Genomic DNA, 20,768 nt, shown 5'->3' with positions numbered 1-20,768 from the left:
TTCAAAGTTAAATTCTATGAACAAAATAGACATTTTATTGAATTTATTTATGATTTCTAATATTATATTTTTTTAGTTGATTTTTGAATTAAGTATAGTACTCCCTCCGTCTTTTTTTATTTGCTACATTTTGCCATTTAGGTGTGTCTCTTATTATTTGCTACATTTGCCAACCTTACTACAAATGCTAATAAAACAAACATCCTAAACTTCAGCCCAAAAAATTAGCCCACTTAATCAAATTCCCTAAACCCACCCAACCCACCTAACTCTATTTATTACCCCACTCCCTCCATTTAACCCTACCCCACCCCCCTATAACTACTCCCTCCAAACCCTAATCTCATTTCTTCCGTCACTTTCTTCTCTCTCCTTCTGACTCTCTCTCTCTTTCTGACTGTCACTTTCCTCTCTCTTCTTCTTCTTCAAACCCTCAGATCTAGGGTTTTTTACTCCAAAATTGTTGAAAAAAATAGTAGATTAATTATCTACTCTTTTCTGCGATCATTATAAACCTAGATTTTGTCATTTTTGAATAATTTCAGAAAACGAGTCCCCTGTTTCTTGGTTATTTTTGGGTATTTCATGGATGAGTTAACTCCGAAATCAAAGAAACAGCTCTTTGATTTGATGGACGAGTTAGATGCGGAGGCTAAAAATTCTAGGGTTGCAAAAAAACCACCTTGGAAGATCCACCTCCGGAAAACCACCAGATCTTCAATTTGGTGGTGTATTTGAGGGCAAAAAACCTGAAAACTTAGAAGATCCACCTCCGGAAAGCTTTAAATCATGGCGAGCTTACCTCTCTTGGTATAAAAACCATCTCGAAATGGTTTCGGAGAGTCCCTTTTCAAATTTTGACTCAGATCGGTCCACTCCTTAACTTAAATCTTTGTTTTTAAAATTTTAGGAAGTTTTTTTAACATGCTTTGCCTGTGGGGTTGCATTTGATTAGATTGCATGTTTAGGTTTTTGTGTTTTTTTCATGTTTTTGGCTCGACTTGTTTATACGCATGTTGTTTATGCCTCGATCTGTTTAAAAAACTTGTTTATTTTCCCTTGATTTGTTTTATTTCTGTTTACTTTGCCTCGATTTTGTTATATATTTGTTGATTTGCCTTGATTTGTTTGATTTTTCCCTTCATCTGTTGTTTTTGTGCTCTGAATGTGTATAAATGTTAGATTTGCCTTGATCTGTTAAAACATGTTAATTTTAGCCTTCATTAGTTCTGTTTATATGATATTTTGTCTTGATCTGTTAAAACATGTAATTTTGGGCCTTCACTTGTTCTGTTTATATGATATTTTGCCTTGATCTGTTGAAACATGTAATGTTTGCCTTGATTTGTTCTGTTTATATGTTATTTTGACTTGATCTGTTAAAACATGTTAATTTTAGTCTTGATTTGTTCTGTTTATATGATATTTTCACTTGATCTGTTAAAACATGTTAATTTTAGCCTTAATTAGTTCTGTTTATATGATATTTTGCCTTGATCTGTTAAAACATGTAATTTTGGGCCTTCACTTGTTCTGTTTATATGATATTTTGCCTTGATCTGTTAAAACATGTAATTTTTGCCTTGATTTGTTCTGTTTATATGTTATTTTGACTTGATCTGTTAAAACATGTTAATTTTTGCCTTGATTTGTTATGTTTATATGATATTTTCACTTGATCTGTTAAAACATGTTAATTTTAGCCTTGATTTGTTCTGTTTATATGATATTTTCACTTGATCTGTTAAAACATGTTCATTTTAGCCTTGATTTGTTCTGTTTATATGATATTTTCACTTGATTTGTTAAAACATGTTAATATTAGCCTTGAGTTGTTCTTTTTATATGATATTTTCACTTGATCTGTTAAAACATGTTCATTTTAGCCTTGAGTTGTTCTGTTTATATGATATTTTCACTTCATCTGTTAAAACATGTAATTATGGGCCTTGATTTGTTCTGTTTATATGTTGTGTTTGCCTTTATTTGTTAAAGCATGTAATTATGGGCCTTGATTTGTTCTGTTTTTATGTTGTGTTTGCCTTCATCTGTTAAAACATGTCATTTTTACTTGAGTTGTTCTGTTTATATGTTGTCTTTGTCTTGATATGTTAAAACATGTTAATATTAGCCTTGATTTGTTCTGTTTATATGTTGTGTTTGCCTTTATTTGTTAAAACATGTAATTATGGGCCTTGATTTGTTCTGTTTTTATGTTGTGTTTGTCTTCATCTGTTAAAACATGTTAATTTTAGCCTTGATTTGTTCTGTTTATATGTTGTGTTTGCCTTGATTTGTGTGTGTGTTGGTGTGATCCTCTATGATGAAATAGGATGTTACATCCAAATTGTTACTCCATTTTGCATTTAATCAGTGGTAAAATGAATAAAATTGTAGTATAAAGAATTGATGAGGCATTTGTGTTATATTTTGGTTTTTGTTTGGTTGTCCAATAGAGTTTTAATGACATATTGAAAGTTTACATGAGAGGTGCACTATGTTCCTCAATGATGAATGAGGTCTGATGATTTATACTATGGACATTCTGCCTTTTAAGACCAGTATACTCATGTTGCCACCAATTTTTTGTGCTCTTCTTTTCAACTTTTCCTCTGTTTTAATAGCATGTGTTGAGTAATATGGATGAGTGGGGACTACCTGAGAGGAACTTAAATCATGCCTAACTTGTGTTTTTATGAAATTGGCCTTCATTATCATTTTGTCTTAAATATGATTGAGAAAAAAATGAAATCTAATTGAATTTTTCTTGAAACAATGTTCAATTTGATTTTCTTTTTGTCTCAATCATTTGTTTGATACAATGATACCCTGTTTTTTGTTTTTAACCTCACATGAACTTTTTATTTACCATAACTTCACCCTAAACCCTAAACATACATTCTTGCACTACTGTTTTTTTAAACCTAACTAAACTTGAACTTTTTTTTTTACTAACTGTTTTATTATGGATGTTATATGAACTGTTTTCTTTTTTTTTAACTTAACATAACCCAAAATGTTTACATATTATAAATGTAAAGGTTTAGTACAAAATGTTTTTAACTACATATACAAAATGTTTAACAACCTATATATGTTGTATTTTACTTACAAAACGTTCTTGCACTCTAATGCCCAAAAAATTGGCCTTCAAATGCCCATTGCTTGCTGTTTTTGCTTTATATTATCCCAATACCATCATCTGAATCTTCATCCCCATAGTTTGCTTCTTCTTGATCATCTTCAAGATGACCTTCTTCTGCCCATTTTCTGCTCTCTTCTACTAATTGTGGGCTAATGACAATACTTGTTGGTAACTCACCCCTCCTCTCAAGTGATTTCTTCCCCATATATGGTATGTGGTTTAGGCTGCTGGTTGGTGTCTTTGATGGTGGTGGTGGCTGGCTGCTGGTTGGTGTCTTTGGTTAGGATGATGGAAGTGGTGAAAATAATAAATGCAAGTGTAAAAGTGGTTGTGTATATATAGTCCACAGTTTCTTAGGATTTTTTTTCATGTTTTTTTGGGGAAAATTCAATTCCCCCTTAATTTCGAATTTTTGGGGAAAATTTTAATACCCTGTTATGTAATCTAGCTTAAAAATTTTGGAGGGAAAATTTTAGTTCCCTTTGGTTGTATAATTGTAACAGAAAATTTTAGTTCCATTTGCTTGTATAAAAATTTTGGAGGGAAATGAAATCCCTCCTATAAAAGTGGCGCCTACCTTTAAAATAATGTGGGCCAACTCTTTTTTTTGCCTTCTAATATGCTTTTTCATAAGTTAATTAACCACCATTAATTTTCTTCAAATCACCCACTGCACAGTGGTCCCCACCCTTTTCCTTGGACTTTGTGAAAAAGTGCTTGTAGCAAATAAAAAAAGACGGAGGAGTACTTTATAAATTGTAAAGAAAGTAGACACTTTGATTTCATGTCAATTTTTTCATAGGTTGTAGTTTGTGAGTGATTGTTATAATTATATTTTTGGTATTTTTGTTTGAAGCCACCTTTGATTTGTAAGTAAATTTGTAATTTAGAATGGGAAAAGGGTAACATAGTCTCTTCATTCGGGGACACCATAGTTTCCCCCCTTCCCTTATATAATAGAGATATGTTGTACTTTATTTCTTGAATGATATTTTACATAAACCTTTTTAACTTGATAATTAATCGTTATTATATAATAGAAAAAGATAGGTCCAAATATATGTAAAAGTTTTATTATATATAGGAAACACTATAAAAAAGTAATAATTTTTTTGCTTGTCTAACTTCTAAATTGTGATTTCACTACAAATATTCACGTTCTAGGTTATTAGTTTTAGTTTGTATGTTGATTTTAAGTTTTAATAAAGTTTCTTGATTATTTGGTGATTTGCGTGATTTTTATAACGTGATTTTCTCAATTGTATGAGTGATTTGTAAAGTCTCTTCTTTTAAGTGATTTGTGAGTGTTGTAAATTAATTTGCGGTAGTTTTCTTTGAGTGTCGATTTTGATTTTGACATTTCTTTTGTTAATTTAGAAAGGAACGGGCGTAAAATAGACATTTCAAAAAAGGACACCATTGCTCCCCCCTTCCCTCATATTTTTTCTAATAGATAATTAGAGATAATTATGATCAAAGTTGTGCATCACCATGTGTGAAAATCAATTGTATCAATTAATACAACATGCACGGAAAAAGTAATTCAATAAATGAAAAAGATACCCAAAACTATTTTTAAACCTCAGGGCCTGTTCGCTATCGTTTTTTATTTTCAGTTTTTTTGAAAACTAAAAACCAAAAACTGAAAACCAAAAAAAATAATTTTCACTTTTTAGTTATTAATTTTCAAAATCATCATATTTTCAATAAATTTGACTAATTTTTATACATTATAAGACATATACCATATGACTTTAAAAACCAAAAAAACAAAAAACTACCGTAATACCGAACAGGCCCTCAATTGGACTGTTTCCGTTGCTCCAAATTAGTCCCTCGTTACATTATTGCCATAGTTGAATATAGTCTAATCGCATACCTAAACAATACCTTTTTCACAAACCAGCAGACAGCAGTAAAACATTGCTGAAAAATCCAAACATGATTACGTGTCTCTGAACATTTTGAAACAATTATGTAATAATATATAAGTAGAAGACAAAAATTGGGTAAAATTTAACTGCCATATTTATGCTATTCATCTATAATAACTCTTATTTTTAAACCATTTATGAACCATTTATTTTTACAGCAATACTTGCAGCAAGGCTCCAGAGACAGGGGAGGAGGACTCCATACAAAAACCCTCTGCTCACGGCCAAAATCCTCCACTTGACACATTTACCATTAATGCATTTAAAACACGAACTCAGCATTTTGTTATAAAGCTTCTCTCTTTCATTCTTATCCTTTACAACCAACAAACAATCGTCATTTCCTGCTTCGGCATCTATCGCGATATAATCACTTTGTTACAAAGATCCGAAGCTCAAATAAAAAATACTCTCAATCTTTTTCCAGATTTACCTTCACCTGCTTCTCCATTATTGAGAATTATCAGTATTAGCATTTTCCTGTCTTGGAGAATCTGTATAAAATTGCGCTTGATCTCTCATATCTCTAAAAATGGAGAAAAAAGAATTCAGGCTTTCAGAAGAAGCTCCTCCAAGAATCCATAGCAACAAAGAGCTAAAGGAGTTCATATTTCCCGGGTTTTGACCAGCTTCCGGTTGGTGAACGTCATGGTCACGGATTGGAAGAGGTTCTCTATCCACATTTTCATTTTGCCGATTTGCATCTGTTGATTGTTCTTGAAGCCGGAGCCTCTGCCTGCACATTAGCAGGTATTGGAACATCACCACTAGGTCTGAGGAGAGAGACCCCAGGACCTGAAGCGTCTTCCATTCTGACTGGGTCAGGATTCCTTGTATTCAACCGGGTAATGTGCAATATAGAAGCAAGTATCGTAGAGGAGGTTATGTGGAAATCTGGGTGATGCTGCATATGTGAACGGCGATTTTGCAAAAACCTTTGTAAAGCAGGGACCTGAACAATAAAAAGGCTCAAATTAAATGTATGAACTACAGATCAACCAATACGCAAGAGAAAACGAGACTAGTGTTTAAACCACCGGCCACTGCTTGTACAAATATGCTACAGCACGACTGCAGGACAGCACATTTCTGAAAAGATAAGTTGCAGCCCATATACTCTAGGCCTAATCCATTATCAGTATCTAGTTTCCAGTCCAAAAAGTACAGGAAATATCTTGATATTAGGATAATTTTATTTTCTGTTATGATGTCATCTTCTGTCCTCCCCTTGCAGTTATTTTGTCATTTCCCAGGATCCAGCCGTCACTATTGCATAGTGAACTGTTCTATGGTTGGCTGGTCGCAATTTACAATCTTGAATACGGCATCACAGATATGACGAATAGTGAACTGTTCTATGGTTGCAATTTGCAAAGATCATTATGCCATCAATTTTACAAGATAATCAATGTTCAAGCTTGAGATCTAAGCTCCAGAAGGCGTCATAAGATTATTTACCTCGAATCTGTTCCAGAAGTACAGGATAAGATGCAGCATAAATGCTGCAGTAGTAGATAAGGCCAGGTATGAAAAACCTGCAAGAAAGAAGAATAGATTACACAACAAAAAAATTGAAATAAGAGACTAGTTTTGACATATAAAGGTCATCAAAATTGATCATACCATAAGCATACGAGAAGAAGTAGATGTGGAACACCAGGAAATAGAGTAAGAAGAAGCGTGGAAAGAACTTCATTGATATTGGAGTACGAACACTGCAAAAGCCACAGGCAGTTCATTTAAGATTTCTCGATCATTTGCTACGAGGAAAGAAAGGGAGAAGGGTTGCAATTAGAAACTTAAAAGCATCAGATTTACCTGATAAGGGTAAAAAGCTCACATAGCCAGACCAGTATCAGCACCATAAAAGCCAGCAGTTGATCATCATAAAATTCGAACAGAAAAAACAGGATGCCTATCATGATCTGTAATGCCAAATCCAATGCATCACCAGCAAATTGAAATGAAGATATTGCATTCAGAAAAATTCACAAACACCATACTTATTGTGGTGCATTCTTACAGGCACAAAGACGAGCGATTCAATGACATGAACAAATATTAGCTGGAATGTTGGAAGTCGATGTCGAGCATGGTGTTGAAGCTGCACTGCAATCATTTGGGGAAAAAGAAGTTCAGCATTTGTTCAATGTCCGTTATACCCAAGGAACTAAGATTTAAAATCAAAGCACAATAAAGAGCAAAAACCTGCAGTACATAAGGGGCATGTTGGAAACAAGTGTTAGAAAAATCCTCTAAATCATTCTTCCAATAGGCGAATCAATTCAATGACATGTAGATATCAGAAACAGAAACAAATTTGGATATTGACAACAAGCAATATAATCATATTTGTATAGGCATCACACTCAACATAGACCAAAGCTAAAGTTTCAAAACTTTTTCATTCTCAGTATTTTCACCAAAGAATGTAACAAATGAGGTTTTCTTTCTTTTACAAACTTCCCATAAATTTAGTTTTAAAATGTCACAATTAATATAATTAGATTAATTTTTTCTTGATTCCCCCTAAAATTAATTTAGAATCTTTTGGTCTCCCCTAAGATTATTTTCTGCTTCCACCCCTTTAGGAGGGGGGAGGGGGGGGTCTCTACAGAGAGAGCACCTTTGCCAGACAATTCGAATACAAACTTTTTTTTCTCTTGCCTTTCAATGTTGTGTCTTCAACACCATGTTATATGGACTCCCATACGAGGCAGGATAGTACACATCTGAGCATCAGACCAACCCGTCATGGTCCAAGGTCCCTTTCCCACTATTAACCATTTATTCCTCCTTTACTCTCTTTATCTCTTACCTCGTTCATCCCCAAAAACTTACCATTAGCGACCTGATAGTTCTGTACTTAAAAGGCCATCTTCTCCTCATATCTTCAACTACATTAACCATGGTAAACCCATGCCGCCTCCGCTAACCCACAATCTATATCAAGTACTACTCTCTTTTTTCCATGATCTATCAATGCCTTATCAGTCTTGAAAACCAATTGACGTGGTCACATCCAGATCCCCCCCCCCCCCCCCCGCCCCGCGCACCCGCCGCCCAAAAAAAAAATCTGGTTTGTTTGGAAGCAGTAGTAGATATGGATTTAGTCTGTTGTACAGACAAGAATAAGAAGAAAGTAATTTGTGTACAAATAACAAAGACTTAATATGAAAAAGATCTCAGATAGCTCATATGCTATAATGCTAATAGTTGACATATACATTATGCTGAAAAAATTTAGACCTGAAAGCAAAGAAACCTGTAAATTTGAGCATTCGAGTTTGGGTCTCTCTCACTGTAAATGAAACTGACATCGTCGTCGTAAAGAAAACAAAAAGTGACATCATAAGCACTCCGCACTTAGTCACCAAATAATCTGCATTTAAACAAGGGGAAAGCATGTCAACCATCAGACAATCAGCAGAAGAGAGCCTATAATCATGAGAAGCCAAGTCCACAAACATATTAACAGACAGTCAGCATAATTAATACAACAGAAATGTCAAAAATTATTAAGGTCGAAGCAGGAGACAGAATCAAGAACAGGCTTAAGTATCACAAAACACAAACATGAATATATATGGTGTCAGACAAACCTCCAAAAGTAGCAGAAGTTTTTGATGGTTCATGGGCATAACTGAGGTTGTAAAACTCTCTTGTCTGATAGTTATATAGGTAACCTGCAGAGAGATTTACCATGTAAGGATCTTGTCCTAGAATAAACTACAAACTATCAAAGATGCTGTCTGCCAGTTTATATGTTGAGCAACGTTCGCGGTCATTGCTTTTATCCCATCCCCCCAAGGGATGAAGTTATTATCTTAGCTAGTTAATTACCAGTTCAAAAATTGATTGCTTACTTATTGATGGGCATAGAAGTGCAAATAATTTTACCTACATATGACACAATCCTGAAATCAACCTAGTAGCATGTCCATCATCGAGTATAGAGGTGCAGATGTCGACAGCAATATTATAACAAGTCAAATACTACTAGAGGCCAGAGCGTGCCTCAAAGATATCCACAGCTAAAAGCATACTACAATTGACAAACACAAGTAGTGGACTAGAAGTGAATACACAAAGCAGCAATCATCATTTGTTAATACTTGGGGAAGCAACAATAGCATTAATACGGGTGATACAGATAAACTAGGAACATTGTAGCATAAGAGTTAACAGAATCAAGAAGAGACATCATATATGTTAGGGACAAAAATACTTATTTCCTTGGAGTAGAGAATGATATTATCGTTTCCAGAACAAAAATAACAATTCCTATAGCAAACTATTCTACAAAATCCGTGAACAATCCTCTACTAGTAATTAATCTCCAGATCTGGTTGAAACAGTTCCAACATTATATTTAAAAACCACAAATACAAACTGAACCATACTGCTAGGGGTACCTTGTCCAGGAGAATCAAGCAAACTATTCATCAGAATAGTGTCATATCCCACAACTCTATTTATGAGAATTTCTTGCCACCTGAAAAAGCAGGATGTGTTAAAAGCTAGGTGAGTACAAATAGCACTATAGCATTAGCTATATATCGATCTCAAGTGCATGATCAAGGGGGTGATGGAGAAAAAAAAACTCAGCTTATAACAAAGGGCTACAGTTAAGATGCACTATCTCCATGTAATAGAGAAAATGGAAGTATATTATGTCTGGTACATTAAATACTATGCTGCCTACTAGTCTCAACATACAATGATGATGCCTACTAGTCTCAAACTCTCAACTAATTAGTGGTAAATTAGGCCTTAGGACTTGATGGGAAGAGATATTAGGTACAGTAATAAGTAATAGGTGAGGAGAACTAGAGGCAGCAATTTATAATTATGATAAGGATAACAAAAAATGGTATTCACCTGTTACCAAAGCAAGGGTGCCGTGCTGATATGCTAATATTAGCTGTCCGAATGTTATGGCGAGCCTTAGCTTCTTCAGGAAGCAAGAAGAATCCCTAAAACATGACACAGCAAAGATTAGCAGCGAAATAGGTAACAGATTAGAGTCTTAGACTGAGAAGTGAGATAGAACTCACCATTTCCATAGTGTAGAGATAAGTTGGTTCAAATGCTTTAATTTTTTCCTCAAGCCACTGCACTGAGAAAACTAGAGAAACTTAAAAAGTAACAAAAAGGAACTATATTATATCAATTATAGTCGTATGACTAAATCAAGCCCATAATAAGTATACATCTTAAACTTGAATTGTAGATGAATTCAACTGGAGAGATATCAATCTACCTGCAATTAAGTTGAGCCTATCCAGGTGCAAAATACGGATCCACATTGGACTATCAAGATTCAGGTGAAGACCTGCAATGTTCTGTACTTAAAAGTCCAATTCAGCAACATAACAAACAGAAAAAGGACTTCGGTAGAACAAAAAGGCATTCAACTCAAATAACTAAAATCGAATCAAAACCCCAGATAACTGAAGAAAATAAAGTCCATATATTTCCAGAAGACTTGACCTCTTTACAGAATAAGCCATTAAGCAATTATGTGAATAGCACTGACGGATATATAATTATTAGGTATTACAGGATTCTAAACCTCAACAACATTAGGCCAAAAGCAATCCAACGTGGAGCACAATGTTCCAATTTTCTACACACATTATGCTGATAAAACTTAGAATAATTAGTAACTAATTATTTGAAACTTTTAATAGCTGAAAGATAGTGAGACTAACAGATTGACAAACAGTAAATCAACAGGTTATGATGCAAACATTTCCTTTTTCTGATATTAGACAAATTCTTAGTTTCTTACTGATTACCCCAGAAAACTCAAGGAAAAGGTGACAAGCAGGGCATGTATAGAAAGCAGATATCTCAAAAGGTCAAAGGATATAGAAACACTCAGGAGTAAGGACTACAATTTGACAAATCTTATACTCCTATCTATTGACAAGAATATAATGCATATGAAGCAAACCAAGCAATAGATACATAATTAGAATCACCCAAACTCTCTGTCAAAAAGCCATATTCCCCTAGAAACTTATCCCCAATGCCAATATCTTATACAACAGCCGCAACTAATTCTTACAGAACTCTCTGCTAGCTGCTAAAATCAATATAATTAGATTAATTTTTTCTTGATTCCCCCTAAATTAATATAGAATCTTTTGGTCTCCCCTAAGATTATTTTCTGCTTCCACCCCTTTAGGAGGGGGGAGGGGGGGTCTCTATAGAGAGAGCATCTTTGCCAGACAATTCGAATACAAACTTTATTCTCTTGCCTTTCAATGTCGTGTCTTCAACACCATGTTATATCGACTCCCACACAAAGCAGGATAGTACACATCTGAACATCAGATCAACCCGTCATGGTCCAAGGTCCCTTTCCCACTATTAACCATTTATTCCTCCTTTACTCTCTTTATTTCTTACCTCATTCATACCCAAAAGCTCTAAGTTTGTTTTTTAAAGCTCTCATGTTATACTTATCAATACTGCCTACCATTAGCAACCTGATAGTTCTGTACTTAAAAGGCCATCTTCTCCTCATATCTTCAACTACGCTAACCATGGTAAACCTCACTAAACCCATGCCGCCTCCGGTAACCCACAATCTATATCAAGTACTATCTTTTTTCCATGATCTATCAATGCCGTATCAGTCTTGAAAACCAATTGATGTGGTCACATCCAGTTCCCCACCAGCCCCCCCCCCCCCAAAAAAAGAAAAGAAAAATATGGTTTGTTTGGAAGCAGTATCAGATATGGATTTAGTCTGTTTTATAGACAAGAATAAGAAGAAAGTAATTTGTGTACAAATAACAAAGATTTAATATGAAAAAGATCTCAGATAGCTCATATGCTATAATGCTAATAGTTGACATATACATTATGCTGAAAAAATTTAGACCTGAAAGCAAAGAAACCTGTAAATTTGAGCATTCGAGTTTGGGTCTCTCTCAATGTAAATGAAACTGACATCATCGTCGTAAAGAAAACAAAAAGTGACATCATAAGCACTCTGCACTTAGTCACCAAATAATCTGCATTTAAACAAGGGGAAAGCATGTCAACCATCAGACAATCAGCAGAAGAGAGCCTATAATCATGAGAAGCCAAGTCCACAAACATATTAACAGACAGTCAGTGAAATTAATTTAACAGAAATATAAAAAATTATTAAGGTGGAAGCAGGAGACAGAATCAAGAAAAGGCTTAAGTATCACAAAACACAAACATGAATATATATGGTGTCAGACAAACCTCCAAAAGTAGCAGAAGTTTTTGATGGTTCATGGGAATAACTGAGGTTGTAAAACTCTCTTGTCTGATAGTTATATAGGTAACCTGCAGAGAGATTTACCATGTAAGGATCTTGTCCTAGAATAAACTATAAACTGTCAAAGATGCTGTCTGCCAGTTTATATGTTGAGCAACGTTCGGGTCATTGCTTTTATCCCATCCCCCCAAGGGATGAAGTTATCATCTTAGCTAGTTAATTACCAGTTCATAAATTGATTGCTTATTTATTGATGGGCATAGAAGTGCAAATAATTTTACCTACATATGACATAATCCTGAAATCAACCTAGTAGCATGTCCATCATCGAGTATAGAGGTGCAGATGTCGACAGCAATATTATAACAAGTCAAATAATACTAGAGGCCAGAGGGTGCCTCAAAGATATCCACAGCTAAAAGCATACTACAATTGACAAACACAAGTAGTGGACTAGAAGTTAATACAGAAAGCAGCAATCATCATTTGTTAATACTGTGGGGAAGCAACAATAGCATTAATAAGGGTGATACACATAAACTAGGAACATTGTAGTACAAGAGTTAACAGAATCAAGAAGAGACATCATATAAGTTAGGGACAAAAATACTTATTTCCTTGGAGTAGAGAATGATATTACCGTTTCCAGAACAAAAATAACAATTTCTATAGCAAAATATTCTACAAAATCCTGAACAATCCTCTACCAGTAATTAATCTCCAGATCTGGTTGAAACAGTCCCAACATTATACCAGCAAAATATTCTATAAAATCAAACCCAAATTCAATGCAAAATATTCAAATCAGAGAAAAATAAGTTTATGATGTTGATCAATTCAAGTTTAATAAAAGTTATATCAGTATACCCGGCTAAACAAAAAAAAATAATAGCATAGAGAAGTAGACTTAGTAGAGGACTACTGTTTTCATTTTCACATATGTTGATCTTATCTTATCCCAATCCACGAACCAGACTATCCTACGGCACACCAGTACAAAATAATCAAACACCTTGCCTCCTTGTTATGAAGCGCAGATTGAAGAAAAGCAATCAAGAATATAGCACATAATCTGAGATTATTCTCGTACATAAATTTGGAACCTGGTGTAGAAAAAAATGCAGCTATATTCTCTACCAAGGTATATAAACACTCACTAGCTATAAAAGTTGGATTTGACTCCTACTACAAAAGCTTCACAATCATGTGTGGTCGTAAAATTGAAACCAATCCACTTTTTACATGCCTATAAATTTAGGAAGAACATAAATTGTGCATTTCAAGAGAGGCAAGCATAGGGAAGGAATTCAAGGCATCAAGATGAAGATCTCTGCCTTCATAAACAGACTTCACTCAGTAAAATGATAATAATAGCTGATAGGTAAGACTAAAAATATTAACTTGTGCATCTACAAAGTACTTACTCAAAATTCGAAGAACTTTTGAAGCAAGGCCTTGTTTTCTTCACTAATTCTAGGATCATTGAGTAAGTGAAAGAAAAACGAAGTAGTCTCAGTGTCAGCTGCAAAACCTTTGCTGGTCATAATGGTGACAAGCTCCAACGCCTTTTTCACATCATGACCATGAAGGAATCCCCTGATAATTGTATTGTAGGTGCACCCATCTGGAGGACATCCATCATCTTCCATTTTCTTTATCAGCTTGTTCGCATCAGTTAGTAGCCCTTTCTTACAAAATCCTTTGACCATTGCGGTGTAGGTATGCACATCTAGAGGTAACCCCTTAGCTACAAGAAAGGAGAAGATATTCACAGCCTCTTCAAGTCGGCCAGCTTCACACAAGCCATCAATAGATATAGTGTACGTGAAATTATTGGGGAGCACACCACTGCTCTTCATGTCATTAAACATGTGTAATGCCTCGTCAATCAGTGCATTTTGACATAGACCATGAATCAACGAATTATAAGTGACTACATTTGGTTTTAAGCCATGAGATTCCATATCTTTAAAGAGCTTGCGTGCAAAATGTACTTGATTGTCCTTGCCCAGGGCATCAATTAGAGTGCTATATGTGACAACATTAGGAGTAAGTCCTTTATGTGGCATTTCTTGGAAAAGATGCACAGCTTTGTCAACCTTTTTAGCCTTTGAATATCCATTGATTAAGCTGTTAAAAGTAACCACATCAGGTTTGCAGTCATGTTTTACCATCAAATCCATTACCTTTTCAGCCTCTTCCATCTCACAACATAAGCAATATCCATCTATTAAAGCATTATAAGTGATGATATCTGGAACCTGACCATTGTGAATCATGGAATCAAATATAGCCCTTGCTTCAGCAACCATTCCCTCTTTACAATACATGTCAATCAACATGTTGTACGTCTCCACATTAGCAGCTATATTGTTGTCCAACATCTGAGTCAACATGTCATCAGCATCTTTCCACTTCCCCACAGTGCACATACCTCGAATTAGAGAATGATAAGTGAATACATCTGGAGAAATGCACTTGGTTTTCATCTCCTCAAAGAGTTGGACAGCTTGAGGTACAGCCTGGTCTTTGCAGAGACTATCAATGATGGTATTATATATGACAACATCAGGCACGTAATGGCCATGGGATTCCATAGTCCTAAGCAACTTAAGAGCACCAACATTGTTTCCTCGTTTGCAGAGACCTTTAAACATAGTCCCGTAGGTCAAGATGTTAGGTTGGAAGCCAAGCTTGATGGTCTTATCGAGCAATTGAACAGCTTCGTCCAGTCGATCAGAATGAAGAAGCCCATTAATTAAGGTATTGAAAGTGACAATATCGGGTTGATGGCCAATCTTAAACAACTTGGCGAGAACGGAAAACCCGAAATCAACACGGCCGGAGCGGCAGTAACAATTGGCACTGATGTTGAGGGAATAAAGATCGGGTGAGATGCCGGAAAGCTGAAGCTGGCGAAAGAGAGAGATGACAGTGGAGAAAGGGGGGTGGGGTTTAATCTTACACATTGCACTTAAAAGCATACAGAAATCCACAATAGAAGGAAGAGGACTCAAAGATATCATAGCATCAAACAGAGAAAGGGGATGATTAATCTTGTGAAACCCTAATTTGCATTCATGTCTCACAGATTTTAGAAACAATTGACGGTCATCAACATGAATATGAAGATGATGATTTGTTGCACCATTCGTGTAATTTCGACAAGAAAATAGAAACTGAAAATGGAAACTGAAATTGGAAGAAAAGAATGGAGGAAAGAGAGGAAGAAGAATACCAGAAGAATGAACAAGTGGAATTGCAGCAGTTTTGCTCCTCAACAACACCATATCTCTCCAAATCATCTTCATTTATAAACCACCACAATAACTGATTCTATGAGAAAATAATACTTGTACTTCTCAAACAAATTCTTCTCACAAATTTTGGAGCTTTTTCATTAACAGACTGTTTATGCCAATTTTGTACCAAGTACGCAAAAGGAAAAGGGAACCAACAACGAGATCTTTACACTATGGTAATCAACATTAGCGAATAAATGAAATATGTAAAGGAAATAAAATAATAAAAAGACAAATAAATTGTTGACGCGGAAAACCCAAATGATGGGAAAAAACCGCGGGTGATACTCTTGATCACCAATCCACTAATATGCCGACGGCGTTAGTACAAATATTGAGTACAATGTAGAAATATTTCTCAGTGACAATGGCAGATAGTCTTAGAATGTGAGAGAGAATGAAAGTATGCGTATTTTTCTAGAGAGGAAGTCAGAAGAAAACTCTTTTGGTTTACATAAGATTACAAATATATATAGGCTAAGGGATATCCTTCAAAGATGCTGCCAAACTCCCTTGAAGATAGGTAGTGCCTTGTTTATCTCTAACTTCCTCCTATTTTCCTCCAGCGTTATACCAAAGTCAATGCCAATCCCATGATTCTTGCTAACTGATATTTAATTCCTTCTTTGCTAATATGAAATTTTTCGGGCCCAACAATTGCCCCTAATTGATGACACTTGCTCAACCGTCTTGGGAAGTGGCATCAATTACACTCTTCCCTTAATCTTCTCCTTCAAATGGCTTCAAGTTTGTTCATTTCGGACGCCGACGTCGTCATCAGAGAACACTATGTCGTCTGCCGCCGTCACTGGTGATGTGATGACTACTGCCGCCGTCATCCTTGATGACGCCAAAATCGTCAAGGGGACGTCAGACGGCGTCATGGACATCAGACGGAGTCATGGACGCCAGAAGACGACGTCCATAAACTCCTGACTGTTTTTAGAACTCTTGACGACCTGCTTCCTGACGGCGTCACTGCCGCTACTGAGACGGCGACAACTGTTGAATATGCCCCTGTTGCAGAAGACAAAGATGCCATGGAGATAAATTAGTTTTCAGCGTTAGTTTTTGTGTTAAAAGTCGTTGCATATGTTTACCGTGTGTTATCGAAATGTATGTTTGTAAGTATGTATGTACGTATGTATCAGACTTTTCCATCGTGACTAGAGGTTTAGTTTTAAAACTAAACGTTGTCATCCAGGATATGTCGTCAAGTGTAGGGCCCTTATGTTTGTATGAATGTGTATACGTATGTGTGTAGGTACCTTTGATGTTTAAAACCACTTGCAGTGTTAATTGTTAAGAAGGGCTAAATTGCCTTTTCTAATTAATTGCGTGTGGTGTTTTGTATGTTGTTGTGATGACTTCTTAAGGTGTGTGTCCCTTTTTGTATAGAAGTCATGTTGTATTCACCTGGACGCCGTCGAACCTTGATGCCCCAGCTTAAAACTGTCGCCGTCATAATAAGGGTCGACGTCAACTGTGATGACGTCTTCGACGCCGACGATGGTGTCATTGACGCTGATGATGGCGTCAGGTGAATGTGAACATTGTGGTGTTCGATTGTGTCAAAGTTGATTGTCAACTAATCCTCGTCCCCACATCTCCTAGAGATATGAAATAATTGACGACGTCCACTTGCCAGACGCCGTCGCAATTGTTGACGTCGACGTCACTTTTTGGACGACGTCTAGTTAGGATCGTTTTTCCAATCGTTGGCTTGATGAGTCTGACGGACGCTATGAACTTGTTGTGGACGATCATAAGGCTTTGGACGCCACGAACTTTCTTCGTTTGGCGTCGACTTCCTGCTGTCGACGTCATAAAATTCCTTTCTTGACTGCATGTCTTCCTCCAATCGGATATGGGCCGAGGCTTTGGCTTGAGCATCCTCGAACGTCGGACAGGGATACTTGGTAAGCTCTTTGTACAAATCTGAGTCTTCATCCAGTCCCCGTCGGAAAGCTTCAATAGCCGTCTTAACGTCGCAATTTGGAATCGACACCTTTTCCCTGTTAAACCTGTGAACAAACTCTTTCAAGGATTCATCAGATTTTTGCACGATTCTATATAAGTCACTAGCCTGTTTTTCCATCTTACGACTACTAGCAAACTGTAAATTAAAAATATTAATCAATTGAGCAAAGGAAGAGATAGTGCCGTTGCCAAGGTGGATGAACCACTGCAGGGCTGGTCCAGTCAACGTCGATCCGAATCCTTTACACATGCATGCCTCACGCATGCTACGAGGAATTGAGATGGTCATCATCTGTTGTTTGTATTGGGCGACGTGGTCATTTGGATCTGTAGTGCCGTCGTACATCTTCATGGTTGGGACGGAGAACCGCTTTGGAACCTCGATCATGGCAATAAAATCAGCAAAAGGTGAGTCCGCATAGCTGTCTGGCGTCGCTTTCTCCATAGGACGAGGGACGCCGGGGATTCTGGCGATCATGTCTTCTAGTCGCTGAAGACGCTGCTCGATGTCGGCGTCATGCTCGATGACGGCGTCGCGCTCGATGACGGCGTCGCGCTCGATGACGGCGTCGTCTATGTTGCGTCGCTTAGTGCCTTTGGACTTTTGAGCAGATTTCAGGCTTTGATTCTCCATACAGGACGCGACATAACTTTCTTTCAATGTCGCCATCTCCGCCTTGACGCGGTTGAGCTCGTCAATGACCTCTTGGGTGGTGACCCATTGTCCTGCCATTGAAAACACGAAAGGATGGAAAAGTACGGAAAATTTACGTAGATAAGATGAAACGAAAAAAAAACGTGATTGCCAAAGGATGTATAGAGATCTTGCTGTGGCCCCACGGTGGGCGCCAAATTGTTTATGCCAATTTTGTACCAAGTACGCAAAAGGAAAAGGGAACCAACAACGAGATCTTTACACTATGGTAATCAACATTAGCGAATAAATGAAATATGTAAAGGAAATAAAATAATAAAAAGACAAATAAATTGTTGACGCGGAAAACCCAAATGATGGGAAAAAACCGCGGGTGATACTCTTGATCACCAATCCACTAATATGCCGACGGCGTTAGTACAAATATTGAGTACAATGTAGAAATATTTCTCAGTGACAATGGCAGATAGTCTTAGAATGTGAGAGAGAATGAAAGTATGCGTATTTTTCTAGAGAGGAAGTCAGAAGAAAACTCTTTTGGTTTACATAAGATTACAAATATATATAGGCTAAGGGATATCCTTCAAAGATGCTGCCAAACTCCCTTGAAGATAGGTAGTGCCTTGTTTATCTCTAACTTCCTCCTAATTTTCCTCCAGCGGTTATATCCAAAGTCAATGCCAATCCCATGATTCTTGCTAACTGATATTTAATTCCTTCTTTGCAAATCTGAAATTTTTCGGGCCCAACACAGACCAACTATCTCCTTCTCCACTTAACACACACACGGAACAAAATTCGTGAATTGGGATCAAGCATCAAGCAAGTATATATTCGTATCTGGGCACTATCTGCAATTCTGCATTTTAAAAAGAAAAAAGAGTATACCAAACTCCCCCCTCAAAGCTGAAAGTCCATAGCATAGGCCATCATAGGGTGAAAACTGAAAAGCCCAAAATGAAATGGTATTCTCGTAGATCAAAAGAATATCCAGAATTTAGTTACTTCATAAGTTTGAATTTAGGGTCTGTTTTTCTCAACTTATTTTCAGTTAAGTTCAATTCAGTTCAGCTTAGTTCAATTCAGTTCAGTTCAGTTCAGTTCAGCTATGGACAATACTTTTACTCTCACATATCACTATTTATTTCAGTTCAATTCAGTTCAGTTCAATTCAGTTCAGTTTAATTCAGTTCAGTTCAATTCAGTTCAGTTTAATTCAGTTCAGTTCAATTCAGTTCAGTTGTTTTATACCGAATAGAACAGACCCTTAGTGGTGACACTTTTAAAATCACGAACTGCTAGATAATTTTTGGAGAGGAGAGAGATAGAAAAAGGAAATAAAAAAATCACATGTGAGGAGAAAGATAGAGAAAAGTTATTACTCCCTCCGTCTCAAAATATAGTTCACATTTAAGTAATTAATTGGACATCTAAGTAATATAGTCCCAAAATGCAAACATCTAAGTAATATAGTCACAAAATACAAACATCTAAGTAATTAATATAGTCCCAAAATGTAAACATCTAAGTAATTAATTGGACAGCCCTCAATGAGGATTGGGTCGCTTAACATTGTACTTAGTAGGAGAAATGCAAAAGATTTCAGGGGATCTATGGAATATCATTTACCCAAAAATATAAGAAAAATGTTTCACTTAACATTGACTTCAAAGAAATCTTCAGTTATTTGACAATTTCAATTTTTATTCTCTTAGAATGAGGAAATTGTCAAGACTCAAGAAAAATAAGAAACGAGAAAGTAACGATAAATTCTCAAAGCATAGCAAGATTTGAAGTAAATCGAAAGTAATCAAGGGAGCAAACTTCATCCCTTGTACACATCAAGTTCTTATGTGTTTCAAGCTAAAACTTAAAAGAATGATCTTATGTATCTAAACAATTACAATTCAACTCATTCTATAAATACAAAAATGTTAGACTAATCTGGCTAACATTGAATTCAATAAAATAAAATACTACCTTTATCCCATAGTAAATCGCCATAATTTGACCATGTCCACAATTCACATAAACTACTTTGATCATATTGTTTAGCTATCATATAAACACAAATGTTAGTTTTAAGATGTTTGATTTAGTTCATATTTTCAACATATCAACTTTTATCATTTTAGCTAATAGATAATTAGAGATGATTATGATCAAAGTTATGCATTACCAATTGCCATGTGTGAAAATCAATTGTATCAAGGATTGTTTAACTAGAATAATACAAACTTTGGCCGGTTCTCCAACAATAATACAAACTTTGTAACAAAATTCTTGGAGTAGTTCAAAACCTGATGCAACCTGAAAACCCGTTAAACTTGGACATGTGTCATTGTTTCATTGGTTGGTTTTTAAATTTTTATTCAAATAAATAACGAAAAAAAACTTTCTCCTTGTCTCCTTCACCTTCACTAAACAGTTTTCCAAGACCCCTCCGACGACCACCCCCACCACTTCAGCTCCTCCGACGACCATCCCC

General features: G+C 36.0%; 1 protein-coding gene and 1 pseudogene across 1 annotated transcript; both read right to left on the bottom strand.

The window, feature by feature from the left end:
- Positions 1-5,101: 5,101 nt before the first annotated feature.
- On the bottom strand, positions 5,102-19,206 carry LOC104890702 (membralin-like protein At1g60995; annotated as a pseudogene).
- On the bottom strand, positions 17,339-18,358 carry LOC125496786 (uncharacterized). The gene has a single exon (XM_048642364.1). It carries the CDS (start codon positions 18,356-18,358, stop codon positions 17,339-17,341), a length of 1,020 nt encoding a protein of 339 aa, XP_048498321.1.
- Positions 19,207-20,768: the final 1,562 nt, after the last annotated feature.

The sequence above is a fragment of the Beta vulgaris genome, chromosome 4 (genome assembly GCF_026745355.1).
Source record: "Beta vulgaris subsp. vulgaris cultivar EL10 chromosome 4, EL10.2, whole genome shotgun sequence".
Classification (NCBI taxonomy): domain Eukaryota; kingdom Viridiplantae; phylum Streptophyta; class Magnoliopsida; order Caryophyllales; family Amaranthaceae; genus Beta; species Beta vulgaris.
Note: the sequence above shows the minus strand (reverse complement) of the source record. Positions and strands in the feature narration are given on the sequence as shown.